Source organism: Drosophila eugracilis, unplaced genomic scaffold, assembly GCF_018153835.1.
Source record: "Drosophila eugracilis isolate 14026-0451.02 unplaced genomic scaffold, ASM1815383v1 contig_1825, whole genome shotgun sequence".
Lineage (NCBI taxonomy): Eukaryota > Metazoa > Arthropoda > Insecta > Diptera > Drosophilidae > Drosophila > Drosophila eugracilis.
Genome location: NW_024572672.1, coordinates 210,804 through 231,888, shown reverse-complemented (window position 1 = coordinate 231,888; position 21,085 = coordinate 210,804). Strand labels below are relative to the sequence as shown.

Genomic DNA, 21,085 nt, shown 5'->3' with positions numbered 1-21,085 from the left:
GCTTTTAAGCTGTTCTTAACATTTGGTTAACAGAAGTTGATGGGTGTTATTAACAGATGTATTTATGTGTGCCATACAAAAGCTCACTGCTATGAAACCACGAAAGAGCTGCATTTCGCAAATTAAAAAACCTTTCAAATTTGATTTAATTTTTCTTTATTTTAATTACTTTTTCATTCACGTTCAGAAATGTACATCTTTAAATTGGGTTTTTTGCCTCGCGTTCATGGGAAATTTACCGTTTTTATGTGTGTGAGTTTGTTTTTAGTTTTATGATTTCGTTTTAGGGCTTTTCATTGCTCTGTTTCCAAAAAGTACATTAAGTAAACTACAGACATACGTGTATATAATATTCATTAATAATAGTTATATATGTATATATAGAATTCAAAAATGTACAACATTCATTTTTAACAAAAGGACCGGGACCACAACGTCGCATGACCCCGGCATATGTAGTTAAAAACTCGAAGATAGCCATAGCAAAAACAACTAAAATTACAACTTAAGGTTAGAGACTTACTAACTAATACACATACTAGTATAATGTCAATGCCATTTCGTTTGTTTATTTTTTGTTGTTGTTGTTGTCTTTTCTTATCATTTTCAATCGATATTTTGTATTGTATATGCATACTTGTATTTTATTATGGGCGTAATGCTTCTTGCGGCATCCAAACTTAATGCCTCGTTAAAAGTTATCATTCAAAATTGATTTCATGGTTCGCTCAATCTCCAAATTTGTATGTTTATCTTGCGACTTAATTTATGTGGTTTCTGTGATGTTTTTGAGTGGTTTGTCGATCGAACGCCTTCCTTGATTGCATAACAAAATCGTAAATAGACTAAGAAATAGTTACAATATTATATGGATATTGTAGTTTTCTACTTAACAACTAAAACTGCTATCAAAACAGATTCACAAATAAATATTCCAAGTGGGTGTGAGTTTCATTCGTAAAACCTTTCAGATTTCCTTCAGATCTGCTTTTTCTTGCTGGCAAAACATTGAGCAACATTTTTCTTGTAAGACATCTTGAATATATCTTGAATATTATCGGTAAATGGATTATGCTGTGGCTATGATCTTAGCTTATCGTTAGAGTAGAGAGCTGTATTAAACTGTGTGTATAAGTGTCTCTGTCCCGTTTCATGCGGCAAATGCAGAAATTTTATATTTTGTTTCCATTGAGCACGTCGCGGTGTTCGGTAGGGTGTTGTTTTTCTTGTTACTTCTTTTTTTAAAGGGATTTCTAGGAGGGATCGTCGCTCTTCACTGTCCTGCTGTTTTGGCTCGTTCCTACGTCTACATTTCTAACTCTGAAAACTGTCACAACATCCGTTGATTTGCTCGCCATCTGAGATTTACAGACGCATGTCGTTGTATTTGGCAAAAGCCTTGCACAGGGCAAAGGCCAGAATGATGAGGACCAGATGGACAATGCCCACCGCAATGGCCACGATGACCAGTTCACGCTGCCGAATCAGCCATTCAGTAAAGACCTCATAGCAGCCCTAAAAGAAGTTAACAACTTTTCATTAACAATCTTATCTTTTAAAAAGGTACTTCATTCCTTACCTTCTTGTAGAAACTGTTGCTGTCGCTGGGATTGGTTACACAGTCCTCGTCGCGTGGCACCAGCTTGGCCACATCCTTAAGAATGCAGCAGGCATCCGGAATGGTGCGGTTACCCTTGCCGTTCACCCACGCTGGTGAGGCCTCGAAGTCACGGTAATCATTGATGCCACAGCATCCAAAGTTGCCCATCAGCTGGTTCCACATCAGCGAGGTGGCATCTACATTCTCACCCAGCGAGTAACTGGTGATGGTCGTCTGCAAGAAGTTTTTGCTCTCGGCCCGAACCTTGTCCTTGAAGAAGGCGCCCAGTCCTCCGGCAACGATCTCGGCCACCAGCAAAAGGATCAAGAAGGTGCCGTACTGAAAGGAATAGGAAAAGGTGTTAACTAAACGGTAAACTAAGTCATATATTTCTTATTTAATACTTAAAATGTATATTTTCAGTTTTCATTGCGTTTTAAAATTAAAGATTAAGCTAATATATCAAAATAATCACTTTAAAACGGAAAAAAATGAACAAAAATAAACTCCCCTTGGCCTTGCTTAAAAATAAATAGCTTCATCATTGCGAAATAAATTCAATTTAAAACATAAATGAAATATAAATTCGCTGATTATTGCGTAATAAATCTATTCAATGATTTCTTGTTATGGTTGCCTGATTTATTTATAATGCTCTCACACCGTTGACCCAATTCGTTGGCCACTTTGTGAGCCGTGCAGAAAAATCTAGCCATTTGACCCTGAGCCAAATGTGCAGCATTTGTCGGCCTGCCCGCTGGTGGTGAGTTTGGCCCAAACGCACACACACACACACTCATAGCCGGAAAAGACTGCGAGTAGATATACATAGATACAGATACGGTTGAAATGGCGAAGGGGCGGATGGGCGGATGGGCGAATGGGCGTTTTAAGGCAGATGGGAGGCGTAGGAGGTCGCAGCATGCAGCACAAATGCTGAAGGTCATTTCACAATGTTTTGTTGCATGTTTTCGAAAAAGCTCTTGCGGCTTTTCATTCTGCCATTCTAACTAAGTAATGCAGGAAAAGAAACAAACGGAAAACATGGATTTTATATTAATAAATATGTATCATAAATCCGGTTTAGAGAAAAGCTTTTTAGTAAGTTTGTTACTTTCCATTATCTCTCATTTATAGTTCGTTTACATCTTTCTTAATATCAGTCTTAATCAAACGCTTTTTTCCCAGTGCCTTGCTAATGTTGTCGCAGTCGTTGTCGTTGTGGTTGTTGCCCTGATATGCTCGGTTTTAGATAGCTGTGTTGCGGCTGTTACGCCTGGCAGCATTTCATTTCAGTTTAGCCATCGTGGGCGTTGGTAGCCGCCGCCTGCAAATGTATCTGTCAGATACACATGCAAGCTCACTCACCAAATTGCGGCCTATGTGGAGCAGCTTCACTTTGTTTGCATGCCAAGTGTAGCGATTTGAAAGCGTTTAACTGCCTGCAGTCGTTTTTATTTTTTACCTATGTTACCTATGCTGTCTTAGGAAAAAAAAATCAATGCTAAGACATGTTAGCCATACCAAGAGTTATGCTGGCCTTGGGATGCGTTAACCGAACGGCCTTGGCTAATTTAAGTGCAAAACCCAAGAGGGTCGCATGCTGGTCGCGTGTTCGGCACCGTTGCGCATGCGCAAAGCCCTTCCCCTTCTCGCCCTCGCCCTCGCCACCTCGTCACATCTCTCTGCTCACTAACTTAAATTGAATTCACCTGTTTGTCACTGCAATTAAGCTTGGCCAAGCCCAGAAAGGTGGGCGCGTCTGTCGGGTAAATAAAATGCTGGTAACTGCGATAAAACAGTTTATTAATTACCACAATCGCCCCAAGTGAGCACTTCTCGACCATAGAAAGTCCAAAGTCCCCTCCTCCTTCGGCCACTTGGCAGCTCGGCAAATGTAAATTATCTTCTAGTCCAGAGAAATTACAATTCCACTCAGACACAGAGACCGCAGAGACATGGCCAAGTGAAGGGCTTGCCATGAGGGCCAGCCATGAGACCCGCCGCTTAACCAATCGTTCAAACATGCCTGGCCTCACGATATGGATGTATCTATATCTATCTATATACGATAATTTACCTATACCCATATAGCTATGTACAACTTTCTCTCGAGTGCACCTTCAAATGGTTTTTCCAGCCAAGAGTCAAAGTCAAATGGAAATCCTCTTCAACGGCAAACTTTTTTCTTTATTATTTTTGATTTTTTTTTGGTAAATGCAAACGAATGCTTGGCAGGCTGATTCCCATCCCGATGCTGTGCATCTTCGGTGTCTTCTGTCTGTATCTTTTGGTATGCCTGTCTGTCATCCATTACAATGTAGCCGATGATGCAAGCTCGTAAAACTCTGATTGGACTCATTGATTGGAAGGGGAAATGTAAATTTGGCGACAATGCGTCTCGGTACTGTTAGGGAGTTAGCCAATAGTGGAAGGCAAATAAGTTTTACCTAAAGAATTCATTGTTATTACAAATTGGTTTTTGGTTATATTTAAACTTGTAGCTTAAACTTAAATCAGTAAGAAGTAAAAATATAACTTAAAGTCTGTTTAATTTATAAATTTAGATCTTAACTTCTTTTATGATGTCGATACTAATATAGTAATACAGACTTAATATTAATCTTTTAGTTAATAAATAATTTAAAAACACCTTTTTAGACTTTCAGTTTCGAATCGGACTGTCTCTAGACTGCCCCACTCCAAACCTTTAACCCAATTTCCATCCACATTCACTTACCGTCGACAGAAGACAGCGGGACTCGCGCATGGCTCCCAGATAGCCCAAGAAGCTCATGAAGAACATGACGGCTCCGATGACGAGCAGAACATAGGCCAGCTGCTCTATGGCCTGGGGCTGTGTAAATTGCTATAATAGAAACGAAAGAGACCAGAAACAAATAGTCAGAAATGTCTGAGGGTAATTGCAGATCATGTCTGCCCTGCGTATACGTAATTAAACTTTGAACTGGCCAAAAATTGTCTTCTTCCTCGTTGGTGTAATTGAATTATACGCATATTTTCCACCAATTGTCGTAGATTTGAGTTAAATATTTCAAAACTACATTGCAAGTTCATTGACCATGCTACTATTTCTCCATGTAGATATCCTGCTAAAGCCTCTCAATTAGTTTCTGCATGTTTATCCTAGGTGACCCCACAATTAGCCAGCTCTGTCCTGTGTGTGGACATGAACTTTTCATTTGTTTTTCCAAAGCGAAAAACCCTTTACGGCCAGTCAGTCAGATAGGGGCGCCTCTCCACACACACAGAACTTTAGTTAACGCTGCTGAACATGCAACTTTTGATGGAATTTGTCATAGTTTCAGTTTAGTTGGAAAAGTTTATTTGTGTGAATTAGGGAAAAGTCCCCGGGGGTGGGTGGAGATAGAGTGGGTTGTGTCATTTTAAACCACGATTTGTACATTTTTTGAAAGTTTTTGTGGAGTACAGGTATTAGGGAAATGATAAACTACTTCTCTACTACTCTATGGAAGTTTATCAATTGCTTTTTAAAGTAAATTTTTATAATTTAAAGTTATTTTCTATATATCTCTGTTAACTTAAACTATTTTTAAATAATTATTCTCATAAATAAGTTATTCAAAATAAGTTTAGAGTCTTCTTTCTCTAAATAACCGTGCAATGGATTTATTTTCTTTAACTTTTTCAACTTTAAATCGATTTCAGTGACAACCTTTTAAAAATTTAAACCAAAAAGAAAGTCCCAAAAGAAACAAATCCCAAACTTCCTCCTCCTAAACTCTTATAATTATAAAAATATATTAATCGCACTTCCATTGTATTCCCCACTGCCTTATATAGAGTGGATACCACTATTTCCAACCCAATTACAGTGAAATGAAAAACCTTCCCCTATTGTCAGACAGCGTGTCAACACAATGCATCGCGTACTTTGATTAGCGTTTTTATGCCTTACTTTCTGAACAAATTCCCTCCAACCCTTCGGCCCCCCAAAACTACATGTTTATTCTATAATTATATTTTTTTTAATAATCATAGTTCCAGAGGCCGCTGTTCATGCATCTGCACGTTAGGTTGATCTATATTTCGGGGTTGATTTACTACGATTTCGATATGTGAATTACACACTTGGATGGATTGCGTATAAATTGCGTTATAATTGAGTTGGAATGCAGCGGTTTCTTGGGGCCCCTTCTCCTCTCTCTCTTTCTAAAAAAAGGGGGTGTTTCTGCGTCAACACTTTCACCTCGGGAATGGGCGGAGGATTGGGGAATTGGGAAAAAAAACCCCAACTGAAAGATTGGTCTTACCTCAATGCGCTCGCTCTCGACCAGCTTGAGGAGAGCAATCAGCGAGTGCTTGTCCACGGCCAGCCATAGTCCAACGCCAAATATAATTGTGCCTAGCAACTGCAAAAAAAAAAAGTGGATAAAAAACACAATAAAAATAAATATACATAAATATATATGTGTGTGTCTGTGTGTGTATAGGTGGGTAGCGGGGATTTATGTGTTTACAGTGAAACATAAAGCATAAAGCACAAGTTCCCCCCGCTGGACATGCAAACGCAGTTTGATGATTGTTATTATTATGACGTTGCCTGCCCATGTTGATTGCATTCGAAAATGCCGATGATGATGTTTGGCAATCAACATGATGATGATGACTATGCTGATGATGATTATGATAATGATAATGATGATGATGACGAACGACGGAACAGAAAGTCAATGAACCGCCGCCGACAAAGCTAAAAATGCGGGAAAATGCAAACGCAAAAACAAAAACAAAAACACCAGCAAATGCGCCTGCGCAGAGATTTGCTTGATTGAGTTGCAATGGAATTTGATGCCATGACATCAACGCACCTCTATCTGCAACCAAATGCACCTCTATATATGCAACCTATGCATAAATCAAGATACACAGATACTCAGATACCTCAGATACTTACGAAAAATATAAAATTGAATATGCAAAGCAAATACTTTGCACACCAGACTCCGCAGTCGAAGACCATTTTCGTTGTTTTCGAAATCTTGGGGCTGTTTTCCTCCGCCGGAGCTCTCTCAACTACAAAGACAATAAAAGAAATTTAACTTTTAGTATGGTTTCTAATTGAATTAAAAAATATCTTAACTTAATTTACTTAATTTCATGTTAAGTGCCGCACACTTCGTTGGGCATACCAAAAAAAAAACACAAACAACAAAACAAACAAAAAAGAAAGTGTCACAAAAAACAAACAAAAAGCGTTATAATAACGAAAATACCAAGAAGCGTAAATAAACAAGAAAAGTGTATTTCTAGCCAGGTTGCATTTCTTATCGGCCATGTTTGTACGTGCCCCGTGCCTAGCAAATTAACATGTAAGGTTGGCCCTTTAAAAATGTTTAAGAAAAAGGCGAAATATTCGTGATGAAAAGAAAGTTTTAGGGCTTGAAGTACCTGGAAATATTTTTAGAACAAAGTGAAACTCAAAACCCTAAAAAGTACTGAAAATAGTTTAAAGATGAATTATATTATTATAAATTTCTAATCTCTATTTATAGTTTAAACAATCAACAACATTTTCTACCTCGTATTTAAGAACAAATTTTAGCAGGCGGTCACACTGTGTAACAAACAGTTACATTAACTTATCTATGCATACTCAGTGTAAGCACAATACATATATTCCTCTCCCTTACTTTTGCATAAAGATCATGCAAACGAACGCTATGTGTGTCCTCTTCGCACGATCAGCAAATCTCACCAATGCATGTACAAATAAGGATAAGATAGAATAAGATAACGGAATAAGGAAGAAGAGACCGAAAGAGAACAGCACGGTCACTAAGACGCCTTCCTTTACTTCCTGGATGAATTTTTCATCTCCCTAACAAGTTCTTTAACAAGCCAAGTAACTACGATTAAAATCTAAATTAATTACTACCTTAGTATATGCAAAAAAAAACACCGCCTGTCGTGCTTAGATAAAACGATACCTTAATTTCCAGAACAAGCTAAAAAAAAGTGTAGAAGTAAATTACAAGCTTTCGTTCATTCATTAATTCATTGAGTCGGCGGGAATCTCAATTTCTATCATCTCGTTCCACGTAAACTTTCTCATTAGCAGTAGAACAGCTTCCCTGCCGCTTTCCCACTTTTCCCTCTTTCTACATTCCAGCTCTTAGCACTTTTCTTTTCAGATGTTGCTGCTGCTGCTGCTGTGGTAGTTGTTGTTCTTGGCAGCTGGTTTGAGTCAAGTTCTGTACATATGTGCGTTGTTATTTGGGTAAATATATGTATATACACCTATACACACACACACACACACAAACAATGTCACGAGCTATTGAAGTTGGAAAAGTAGAGCACTCGGCAGCGGAGCTAAGCCCTCAGTTTCCCAGTTTCTCGATGCTGTTCTGTTGCCAAGTCGCGGCGACGGGCAAACATTTTCCTTGCCAACATTTTTGTTCTCATTCTTTTTTGCTTTTTGGTCCCTTTGAGCCCGGTAAAAGCCCAGATCTACATCCCCTACCTTCACTGCCCCCTCGTTGCAGGCATCCTAATGATGTTTTGGCCAAAATGTAATTGTGTTCGCACACCCACACAGCTGCGGTCAGCGAAATAGCACTTAACTTGTCAAATTTCTGGTATTCTACAGGTTATTATGACAACGGCTTTGGGGTCTAAAATTAGTGAAGAGCTTCTAAGGCATTATTAAAATAATTGTTAGAAAGGAAAACATCTTTAAAGAATACCTAAATAACTTTTAAATTCATTTCACTGGTAACAATCTTTTTATGAACTTTATTATAAAAATCGGAACTCAGTTTAATTTAAACTTAGAAAACCTTTAAAAAACATAGAGCTATTATTTCAGCCTTAACTTTTAACCCACAGAGCCAGCACTGAGTGCATAAAGTACTTGAATGCAAAACGCTCTAGGGACCTACATACACACACATAAGCCAGTGTTTGTGTGGGCGCCACATCCCCCACAACCCTCCAACATTTTTCCATTTCATCCATTTTCATCCCCCTTCACTGAGAACCCTTCAACGCACAACAAAACTTTATCACAAAATTTTTAATTGCTTTTCCATTGTTTTAGACAGCCCAGCCCTGGCTCTGGCGCTGGCTTTAAATTAGTTTAAATTTTCTGGTGATAAGACATGCAAATGACTGCCTAACGGATGTGCATACAGTGCTTAATGGCTGTGACATTGAATTTATAATACGGGGCTTAGTCGAAAACACGGGCCATTGTTTACCAATATTGACGGCCAAGTCTGTTTTTTTTTTTTTTTTTGCGGCCGGAGATGCGGTATCTAAAAATTATTAAAATTTGCATTCTAATTTGAATTTTATCCCAGGTGATTTCGATTTCGATTTGCATAAACCTCAAACCTGATTGGGTTTGATAACAGACATTGCTTTAAAAAATTTCATAAAAATAATGTAAATATTGGCACTGCCTTTAAATTCTAAATTAAATTTAATTCACATGACAAATTCTTGCAATAATCATTTCTTTAAGAGTTTCCCTTCCAGTTTGAATCTGAAAACATTTCAACCTTTGCCCTTATCTATAAATTAATGCTGCAGTTCGACTCTGAGCTTTAATTAATTCTCCGGCTGAGTGGAAAAGCGGAAAAGCTTCCCAGCAGCCAGCAGCCAGCCACTAAGCCGCCGCTGCTGCTGGTTTCTCGACGCCCATGAGCATATATGAGCCCATACAAAATTCAAAAGCTTGCCATTAGCACACACACACAGACACACACACTCATGCTCTTACATGGCTAACACACATACTTATACATACTGGTAGAAGAGAGCCAAATCTTGTAATTAACTTTCAAGTGGCACATGCAAAATATTGGCAAAAATTCAGCAAGCTCAGCATCAGCATTTCATCAAACTCAAATATTAAGTCTGAAGATCTACTTTAGATAGATGTGCAGGAGTATGTGTGAGCTGGAAACTCAAATATCTGATGAAGAAAATATTAAATTTTCATAAAACAAATATGAATTAGGTAGGATGTTTTCAAGGGAAAGGCCTAAGTTGATTTTATAAGGAAAATGTTGTTAATATACAAGCCATAAGTTACCTATAAGATGGAATAAATCTCAAAAAAGATTACTTTAAATATTAAAACCAAAGACCAACCCACTCGTTAAACAGGTGATGTGGGCAGATATCGATGTAAATCTTGTTCAAAGTTGTTTATGTATAATATATATCAACAGATATATACAAAGTTTAATATACAGCAAAAAAAAATAAAGAAAAAGTGCAAATAAATTACAAATTTATAGCCCCCGTAGCTGACTTGCATTTGGATTTTGATACAGGCTTTGTTTATTATTTGCGTAATTAAATGCCTGCACATGCTCGTACAGCATTTTTTAGCCGTAGAAAGTTTTGTTTTACCGGCTGCTGTGGATGTGGAAGTGGCTCGTGGAAGTCTAGGGAGCCTCTCAAAGAGCTCTCAAAACAATGCACATTTTTTTTTTATTTTGGTATCGCAACGACGGTGATTAAAGCATTTTCTATTGCAAAAAGGAAATTCGAGCGGGTCTCGATTGTGGGACTGGAAGTTATTTTCTTGCTCTTTTTTGTTTTTGCAGGTCGACGTCAAAATGGGTTAAAGAAAGTCGTAACTTGTATTAATTAAAAAAAAAAAAAAAAAAGAAGAGGAAAAAGTCAAGGGGGAAATGGAGTTGCGCTTGAACTGTGGAAAGGCTGTCGAAACCTTTTTGGCCATAACTTTTCGACTGGCAATGTCATTTCCCCACTCCAAGATGCACTCTCACATCACATACAAGCATATATTTTATACAATGTTCACACTTGTCACGTTCGTTTGGCTTGCCAAGAATTTAGAAATTTTTATTTATTGCCAATGCTTTCTGTTTCCCTGCTCCCCTGCCCGTTATCCATTTTTCTCCGCTCAGCTCTTCGATTCTGATTTGATTGGCTAGCTGGGGAGTTGGGGAAATGTGAAATAGGAATCGAGGAGGAGAAGAAAAAAAGAAAAACTCATCACGCTCGAAACCAAAAGTGCCGCAGAACCACAGAGCCACTTTTCTATCTGTCAAAGCGTGAGAAATTCTCTGTTTTCCGTTCTTCAGCTGCGGTTTTCTCTCTCTCCATCCTCCGCCAATCATAGCTCCCAAGCTTGGGGTAATTAAATTATGGAGTAATAAGCCTCAATTGGGTCACCTCACTCTCCAGAGCAGTACTTAAATGCAGGTGGGTGGTGGCTTTGGGCTCACCAAACCACCCGTTCCCGTTCCCTCAAGATCTTAAGTATGCATATGAGAGTGGCTTTCCTAGGCGCTGGTAGTGGCTTGATGTGTGGGAACTACTAAACTACCATTTATAAACGGTTATAGTAAGTGGAATGTTAATGTCTAAATCAGCTTGGGGGGAAGCTATATAAAATAGAGGTGATTGGATGAGGACTAAACTATATTATTCACATAAGAAATTTTATTATTTTAACTTTAGAGATGAGTGGAATATCTGCTAGGGAAGTTATTATAAGATATTTACTATTTTTGAAAGGGCTTGAACCTAATCTATTTGTTACTTTCACTTCTTAACTCTCAAGCTCGTTTTGCTATTACTTAAATTTAGCAATAAAGTTTTTAATTATTTGCTTAGACATTCCTAGACATTCGCTTGTTTGTTTAAACTTCAAAGTAAGCCATTTCACGCTCAATAAATCACGCTTACCAAAGACTGTCGGAAAGTTTCTTTCTACACCATAAAAGGCATTTAACTTTGCAATTAATAATTTTTCCAAAAGGTATATGACTGATTGCCTAATTAAAACTTCATTTTTATTAATTAAATCAAATTATTTCCTTTTATATTGCATATCATATTTTTCCAATCCATAAAATTTAAATATAATCATCGCTTTTGATTTAAACGCTGTCCCTTGTTGACCCAACAATTTGCCTTTTTTCTTTGTCTCCGCTGATTGCTAAATTTGTGTTCCCTATAAAAAAAAGGCTTTAAAACCGAAACTTATCCAACTGGAATAAAAACCCATTAATTGAGCAAAATATAGCGCAATATTGACGGCTGTTGTTGTTTCTTTTCCACCGCCGCACGAGCTACACAATCAATTTATTTATAAATTTCGCTTAATTAATGCAAATATAAAAGCACAAAAACAAAAACAAGAAAAGCCGGCCAAGTAACTTGGTTAGCCTTTGAAGCGGTAACAAATTTTTCAGAAAATTTACATAAAGGCAAAGGCTTTCAGAATTTACAACAGGACGATGCCAAAAATGTCACCTTAAAAAGGTCTAATTAAATGAATCTTACGAGGTGACAGCACCTAACATAAAGCTAATTGAATGTCGCTTGGAATTCAGTTTTGTTAACTTCATTTCTCACTTTGCAAAGTCATTCAACTCTGGCTGTTAGTTTTTCGTTAGTTTGCTTATATAATCACATGAAGTGCGTTAATTTGACATAATTAGTGGGCTCTGGCACGAGACGAAGTTGAAGAGCCCAAAACCCAAAACCCAGTCTAAGGTCTTCGAGTTGAAGAGTTAGCCCCTTTGTCTGACTCCGCTCGTCTTTTTAGGTCAATGGTCTTCGCTTCGGCGATGTTTGTTGCCATGTTTGCTGCCATTTGATGGCTTGCCAATTTAACACCTGACAGCTTCGTTTGGACCATGTGCATTGGACCAAGCCGTGTGCCATAAGCGAGCGCAGATGGCAACGCCCCAGTCCCAATTCCCCCCGGCCACGCCTATGCCGCCCACTCGTGACTCGTGTTACGAGAGCAGCAACACAGCAGCCACACTGAGGGAAATTTGTAGTGTAGTACATGATATGGGTATGGGTATTAATAAGTTCTATCTTAGTCTATAAAAGTATAAAACTTAAGGGTTTATTTCAGAAACAATAGAACCTCAAATCAGATTCAACATTCACCATTTTTGTTAACCTTTTCTCACAATGTCGCACCCAGATCTTTTAGCCAGGCCGGCGGGTTGTCACCAAGCAACCAACCAACCAACCAACCAGCCAGCCAACTACTATAGCCAACCGGCCACCAGAGACCCAGACACGTCTGGCCATTTAGCAGAGTTATGCGATACATTTTTGCGAATTTATTTCCAGTTGGCTGAGGAAATTTTCAAAAGTTTTACTCCAGATTTGATTACGAAAAAGTGGTAAGAGCAGAGAAGCTGATATGCAAATGGCTTTGACAACTTTTCTACGAAATAGGTAAAATATCAAAACTTCAATTTACTGAAAGATTTTAATCAAAGAATGTCGAAATATTGATGAACTTTGCGGGCACATAAATTAGTTTGCAAAGATTTTGCGAGGAAGATATCTGACAGAATGCAAAAAGTTTATTAAATTCTTGAGATAAAAAGAAGTTATGATAGAAACATTCCATTAAGAGTAGATATTTGGCTATATCTTATGAAAAACTTTGTTTCTTTTTGATAAAAAGAGATGGAAAACTGTATTCATTTTTGATAACAACATAACTCTAAAGAACTTGACATCAAACATGGTAATTAAAGTGCTTTTCCTACTTCCAACGCAAATTATTTGACCCACCCAAATAATTTAGCTTATGCATCAAATTTTTGTCAAGAACGCGAGCAGTCGAGTCGAATAGCATTTCAGACACTGACCTACTTTAAGGTAAATATCAAAATGGTGGAAGGGGAAAGGGGAAAAATGAAACTATTTGGGGCCAATTACCAACGTTGTGGACAAAGAAAAGAAACTTTGCATATACATAAAGATATATTTTTACTTAATTGAGTAGATTCAACGCCCTCGAGCTACCCACTCCAGTTCTTTATTAATTTTTTCGTTTTTAATTATTCAGTTTCTGGCTGGGCTTTTTGTGGAAAGTGAAATGCTGAGCTGAGAACCAGAATTTGTTCAATGTCTCTCTGGCTCTGTTGCTCATTGCTCCAGTTAAGCAGCAAGACGGGTAAATGTACTATATCTGTAGATGTATCTGTATCTGTAGATGTATCTGTATCTGTCAGTCTGAATTACATACTTGAACGAGGTTGACACACTTACATTTATTTAGCCCATAATGAGCTGGCTGGCAAATGATTTGTCTTTGTCTCTGCCTGCCTGCCTTCGCTTTATTGTTACTGGTTTTTTCACTTTTCATCAATAAAATAAACCGATGAAATGCCTTAAATTTTCACTGTTTGCATAGCATAATGAGGCGTTTCGACAAAGATAAACAAAGGCAGAAGAAAGAGGCGGCAAAGTCAAATCAAAGTTGGACCAAAAACACAAAACTTTGGAATAATAATAGGGAGTCAAGTTATATAACCTATGCATATAAATAAGTTGCCAAGAATGACAGACTTCTGAGGGTTCTTCGGCAGGTTTTTATTTGAGAGAACTTGGAGGGGGAGGCAGTGAGTTTTGTACTTGGAATGTCTTTATGATTGTTACAACCTTAAGTCAGCTTTGGATTATATAGCAAGTTAAGGTAATACAATATTTAAGAACTTTCTACCTCCTTCTGGACATATTTTCTTTATGTTAAACTCATTAAAAAGTACATAAGCTATACTTTTATATAAATAATCAGAGCTACTTGATTAAGGGAACCCCCAATTTACACCCCGACTTCCTATATCCCAACTTTAAATATAAAAATCCCACTTCAATTGTGCTATTTAACAGACAGTCCCTACATATTTCCCATTTGTTTTTTTTGTTTTATTTTTTCCAATTTAGAGTTCATAAGCCATTGTTATAGCGCGATATTACACATACGCCGTGTGTGCTGTGTGGAGCGACAATTTCCTGTATTTGAGAGAGACAAAAGAGCATAACCAACGCCCGCTGTCACTTCAATTCATAACAGATGCAAATAAATTTCCATTAAAGTTGCGGGTTGTCCACACACACACACTCACACTCACACATATTACCCTTTTTTTTTTGGGCAACAATTTTCTGCGTGGGCGGACCAACGAGCTAAACAGATGCTTAGAGAGAGATTCACGAGGCATTAAGGTGCCCCCTAGATTTAGATAATACACATTTCGAGTCACGGGGCGCAAATTGCGGCCTTAAACGAGCAACAGCAGCGGCAGCACCTCTCACACTTTTCATATATTTAAATGAAATAAGTATCTGGCAGATACATGACTATCTGCAGTGACAGTTGCATCCACACGCAAGCTCAAGTGTGAAAACGGAGGATCGTGTGTTGACTTTGACTATCTTCGCTTCGTTACTTAACTCATTTAACTTTCTTTTGGGAGACCCCCAGGGGGCCAAGTTCAATGCGCTTAACTTGCTTGCGGCTAATGCGCCCATCTCCTTTGGCCAAGCTCAACTTTCACATTCACAACCTTTGGCACTTCCTCCTTCTCCTGCCGCATGGAAAGATAATTTTCCGTAACTCCATGTCGTGTTGGCCAAGACAATTCAACGTTTTGGCCATTTGGCAATATGGCCAGTGCAATCAATGCTTCTCAATTCGATATTTAGCAAGCTCACTCTACTCATTCGGCTGTGGGGCAAGTTTTTCAGTTCGGTTGGCTCTGGAAAAACCATAGATAGATAGATACACATGCTACTCCCAACGCATGGGAGTGAAAAATACAAAAAACGAAAAAGAAAATGATGAAAAAAGTGCACACACAAAGTGCTTGCCACCGCCTATGCAACTATGAAATATCGCATCGCTCGGCGAGAGTACCAGTGTACGCGCATATATCCCAGCCCTAGCTGGATAAATTTATGTGGGAAGTTTTTTGATGACGTTCGTAATTCCAGGCCCACCCCCCAGACTGTGACTCCGACTCTGACTCCCGGGTACAGTGCAACTTATCTAATAACGGAGGCAGACTTACTACTTCCTGCAAGCCTGTTAGAACCAAGGGCCAGCCGCACAAAAAAGGGCTGCATTTATGCCTGCCTGATAGAATCTGCACTTAAGATTTATGCTTCAGATTAAACATTCTTTATAGTTTCTGCGAGATAAGGTAATAAGTTACAGCATTTCACACATCTTATGAAGAAAAGAGCTTGAGAAGTCAGGAGATCAAGAAGTTTTCTTTAAACACGACACGAGAGGGATTAACTAGGTAAATTTTTAATTTACTTTCCAATTAAAGATCTAAAATGAATTATAGTTTAAATTACTTCACAAGCTCCTAAACTAACTTATGCAATCGGCTAGCTCTGTCCAAATTGATAGCAAATAAAACTTAACCAAATAGGCAAACTGAACGGCTGCTCTAGAGTCCAAAATCAAATCCCCAACAAACTTGCCCAGCCACCTGCTATGCTTTTGTATCCCCAAAATTTGTCCAACACACACACACACACACACATGCTGCGTAACAGGCCAATTGCATCAGCTTAAAAATAAAGTTAAAAACTAAAGTAAACATTTGTCTGCTTCTTTTGAGCCAGACATAGGCATTTGGCCAAGAGAGGGTGGGGTAAGTTTGGCTAAACAATTGCCAACGCGCTTTTCGGCGTTAATCGTTTTGCATATGCGAAAGACAAAGAAAATTCCGAAAATAATACCCAGAGGCGTGCTGCCATCACAAAAATAAAACAAAAAACTAAATTAATATGCATTGTTGCAGCAGCACGTTGCCTTGCATATTTGGACTTTCACTTTTGTTTTCTTTCTTCACTCCTCCCCCCCAAAAAAAAGAGACAAACGAAAAGGTAAACATGATTTCAAAATGAACTTAAGACGCACACTCGATCCACGTCGACATTTCAATCAATTACAAATGGTTAACACAAATAAAAACATAATGTCAGTCTTGATTGGGGGCTTCCGAGTTCGGTGGGCGATTGGTGATCATCGATTAAAGTGGGTAACTGCGTTAATTGCTGGTAGCTTCCCCGCTTTGGACTTTCCCCTTTTCCAGAAATCAAAGTTACGCATTTCCAATTGCGCAATCGTCACAATCTTTTTTCCCATTTAATTGTTGTTATTTTTGCTGCTGTCTGGAGATTTTCATGGCTTGCGAAAGTAAACATATTTTACAGTCCGTTTTATTTTGATTTTTTTTCTTTTTGGCTTCCCAGACAATGCGTGCAGTTATTACTAGTTTCGGTTCATTAATCATGTGTCGGGGAAATACTTATGTGCACCTGCTGGGCATAAGAAATGAAAAAATGGGCCATAGAGACACCGATGGGAAAATTGCCAAGGGCTGCGAGCGGAGATTACGAATTAAGTTTATGATTAAAGGGCGAAATTATACATGTCATAAGAAGATTTTCTCTTTGGTTGTGCTTTTGGTTTTCCTATCAAACATAGGTTTTAATCACAGACTTTTCATGACAACTAAGCCTTGCCCTGGGAGTTTAATTAAGCCAGAAGTAGTTGCACTTTCTAATATGCAAAGACTTGTCAAACAATCAATCAATCTCTTGTGATTTCAAGGAGCCAAATGCATCTCAATAGTTAGTTCAATGATTTTAAGTCCCTGATTAAAAGTACACATAAATGTATATTTTATGACTTAGCATTTAAGCTTTAAGCTGTTATTAGCTTTTCAAATTAGTTATACTGTCTTAAAATTAACAAAAACCTTTTTAAGAAACACCACAAAAATGCAACCTCAAAGCGACTTAAGCATATAAATCTCTTTTTTACAGTGCAACACGATTAGTTTTCTCCCTTTCCTTTGCTCGGCTTTAACCAAGCTGGCATAAAGTTTTTAATTAACTTAAATCAATGACAGTTTACATTGACGATAGAAACGTTTGCGAAATGGTCAACTAGGGACTCCGGGACTGGGATTGACTATTGTTGCATTGAGACAATGACAAAGTAACTAGGCATCGGAATCGATCGGAGTGGAAAGCCGCAGATATAGCCAGGGCTATTAAGTATCCCAGGCCCAAGGCGGATGGTCGGTTGGATACACCAGATGGCCGGACAATTGCCGCAAATCACAGTGGGGACAGCCATTCGAAATATGTGCACTTTGTTGACTGTCGGTTTCCGCTGAAAGTGCAGGCCAATTTAAGCCAAATAGGCGGAGATCTAATGCTGGAATGAAGTGTTGCCGGGTGAAGAATTGTTGGTTTGATTTTAATTGCCACCACTGACCATCGACCACCGACCAGAAGCAATGAACTTGCCACCAAGCCGGTGGTAATTCGAGCCACAAACAGAAAGACCAATGTAATACAAGATGGTTGTGGGAAATTCCACCGGACCAGCGAAGAACACCATTCGAGGGTGGCTAATATATGGTTAGATATATATTGTGTGAAAGTCCAAGGCGGCTGGCGAATGGATCAAGTTCGAATTACCATAAAATATGCAGAGACAACGCATGCGCAACACGTAGTAACTCGTAACACGATGCAGATACATTATTTTAGTGGACCTGCAGATATACAGATACAGATACTGTCCAGTTTGGCCCTGTTCAGGGTGGCTAGTTCACCTTGGAATGGCACTTAACATCGAGTTTTTGGGGGCTAAATATATAGATCGAGGGGTGTATAAATGAAGGGTTTTCAGCTCTACTCTATATGATAAATCCATTGGCCATGCTCACCAAGGCGTCGTTCACCACAACCAAACTGCCTGCTCTTATTCCACTAATTGAGTTACAAATGTATGTTGCACATTTCGGCAAGTCAGCTTCATGGTTCTGCGACTGCTGCGGATATTTGCCAATTGAGTTATTGCCTTTTTGGCTGTGCATTAGCGTGCGCTCACCTGTGATTTCCCAATGGAAAGTTTGGCCAACTCTTTAGACCAAGTTCTGTCGGCCAAAACGGGTTGGCTTGGCAAACACGAGGTCTTAACGGTTTTTCAAAATGCTGCGAATCGTTTTGTCACGCCTTCGATTTGAGCCAAAAAAGAAAACCCTCAAATGTTTGCCCAAGTTACGGGCTAGCCACCCAGTTTGCAGGTGCAGTTTGCACCTTTACAAGTCTGCCTCGGTGATGTACAAACATTGGTTTTTTAGCTCATCACCTGCTTAAGCTAGTTTCAGTGATTTGTTACCCTTTTGGATTTCCATTTATCCACCAGATAGGAAGCTCGGAGGAGCCACTTTTAAGCCAATTTCTCAATACCCATTGGCAGGTGCTTTGCCAAATCCTCAGGCTATGGAGATGTAAGTTAGGTGATAGGATGCTAAATGCTACTAGACCTTCAAGGAGTTACTAGAGAGGAAAGAGTAGTTTGTAGTTTTGCAGGAATCTTTTAAGGAAATAAATATGTTTCTTATAAAATGAATGAAAACCATTGAAAACCCATTTTGATTGCTAGTTCTTTGTAAATTTAAATTGATATTTGCCTTCTAGTCTCTTTTTACTACTTTTTAATAAATTCCCCTGGAGTTTTGTAGTCCAACAGGCTTTAAATATTTAATTAGCTTGCATTTCAAAATAACTTTTAAATATTTATGAAACTGTCAACAATGCTTGCGGCTACTTTTATCTGAAAAATCAAGGGACTTCGTGAAATATTCGTTGTTTAATGTCAAATTGAAATACATTTTTAAAATACTTCGTTTTTTAATAAATTTATAACCTATTGGAGCAATTAATTTCGCACACTCAATTTCAGGTTTCGATTTAATTCAATTTATTAGCGAAATAAATTGATTCTTTTTTTATGCCACTCTTAAATGTTACTAATTCAGGCTGTTGTCAGACTGATTAAAAGATTAATATCAAACATGAATTTACAGTCACGTAATGTTTATATAATTTTCCACATTTCCGTGCAGAGATAAACCTTTTTTTAATTGGTAAATTTGTCGAGAAAATAAACTAACGAAATAAAAGTGAGTCTGCAAGTTCTCGAAAGTAATCATAATCAGCCTCGTAGCCCCATTCCCCCATTTACCATGATATCAAATACAAGATTTGTGGGATTTTTCTCTCTCTCTTTTGGCTACCTAGTATGCCCGTCTCGTTCTTTGCTCATTTCCAATAAGCAATTCTACTTGCTTTATTGGTTTTCCTGACAAACTTGTTCGTAACTCTCGCGGAGCGTACAGGTTGCTTAAGAGGGGAGAGAAGAACTCGGAGTCAGCATGTTTTCAAGATCAAAAAGCGAATGGCGGTGGAGCTGAAGAAATTGCACAAAAATTTACACAGTCCACAACAAAAGGAACAAGAGAGACAGAGGGAACTGCAAAAAGGGAACCTTTCACTGCAGATACACTTTAACAAATATTTGATATACCAAAATTTTTCGAAAATGTTAAAAGAAAATATAATTAATACTATCCTATTAAATTAGCTCCTCTTTAGTATTTTTAGAAAGTCGTATTTATTATTTAACAATTCAGAAAATTCTTCAAGGTAGGGCATTAAAACTGTCAAGTTGGCACTCCAAAAACAGGATCCCATTCAGAACTGTAAATACCAACACTACTATTTCTCTCCCTGTCTGCCGATTGGAGAGGCAAGGTAGAATTAGTGATAAACATAAAGAAAGGCCGCGCAATTGAAAAGTGGCACAGATGCCAGGGCAGCGGCCCCAAAAGGCAACGGTATCGTATAGAGCAGGAGCGCAAAAGGGAATCCAGGAGCGGAGTGGGGGCAGCATCAGCAATCAAAAAAAAAAAGGGGGGCGGGTGGTAAGTTTGAGCAGGAGCTGACGAAGGAGCGACGCAAAAAGTGTGTGTGTGCGTATCAACAAAGCGGATGGTCGAGGGCTGGGCCCGGATGATGATGGGATGCCCAAGGGCGTGGGGTGGGTGGTGTTTTTTGGTAGGTGGCTGGCTGCCTTTTCTCTGGGAACAGTAGCACTCGCTCTTTCTTATATCGTAAATGTTGTTTCTTTTTTTTTATATATTTTGAGATATATGCGCACTGCCAGAAACTAAGGCAAAAACTTACCTGTAAAATATGAGCACGCTACGTAGCGAGCTATTTAATAATTTACGGTTCGTCGAAGATTTACGACCCACTGGATATATCAAACTGCAATGATTCCGGAATATTTGAATATTTGAGAACTTTGGTAAAGCGAAAAAAAGGGGCACAACACTTGTATGGTAATCTTTTTTCTCTTATTTTGTATTTTTTTTTTGGTAAATATTGTTGATGCTGGGGGGACTAGAGTGTAAGTAAACGGGGAGTACGCAGCACTGTTTTGATTGAGCGCGCGCAAAAAATTATACACAAAATAATCACGCACACAGCGAAATCCGGATAGAGACGCACCGATGGCTTGAAACTGGGACCCGAGAAGAGAGCGTAGGGTGTGTTATTGGATGCTTTGGCTTCCAGGCACCGACCACGATAACTGCACTCGGTACTCAACTCACTTCGACTCGAATCGTGGCTTAAATCTCACTCGTAACTCACTTTCAGCTGCGGCTTGGAATCGGCGACCGTCTGCTTGGAAGCTTGCTTTCGAACTGAAACCGTTTTTTGCTATTCAACTGCTCAGCTGCCAAGCTGCCGAGCTGCTCGTAACTGCCACAGTCACAGCCACCACCAATACATGCGCGGAAAGCAGGTTGCTCC

At 38.7% G+C, this 21,085-nt stretch overlaps 1 protein-coding gene across 4 annotated transcripts; it reads right to left on the bottom strand.

The window, feature by feature from the left end:
• Nucleotides 1-139: 139 nt before the first annotated feature.
• Nucleotides 140-21,027, bottom strand: LOC108108298 (tetraspanin-18). 4 transcript variants are annotated; one of them, XM_017216308.1, is made up of 7 exons: nt 20,924-21,027; nt 20,453-20,536; nt 6,540-6,658; nt 5,896-5,994; nt 4,341-4,469; nt 1,580-1,939; nt 140-1,515 (listed from the first exon to the last, which is right to left on the bottom strand). In XM_017216308.1, the coding sequence occupies exons 3-7, from the start codon at nt 6,603-6,605 to the stop codon at nt 1,366-1,368; spliced, it is 804 nt and encodes a 267-aa protein (XP_017071797.1). In that variant the 5' UTR covers nt 6,606-6,658; nt 20,453-20,536; nt 20,924-21,027; the 3' UTR covers nt 140-1,365. The 4 variants fall into 4 exon arrangements, with proteins under 4 accessions (XP_017071797.1, XP_017071796.1, XP_017071798.1 ...); XM_017216307.2 differs by having other exon boundaries at nt 20,754-20,986; XM_017216309.2 differs by having other exon boundaries at nt 20,780-20,986.
• Nucleotides 21,028-21,085: the final 58 nt, after the last annotated feature.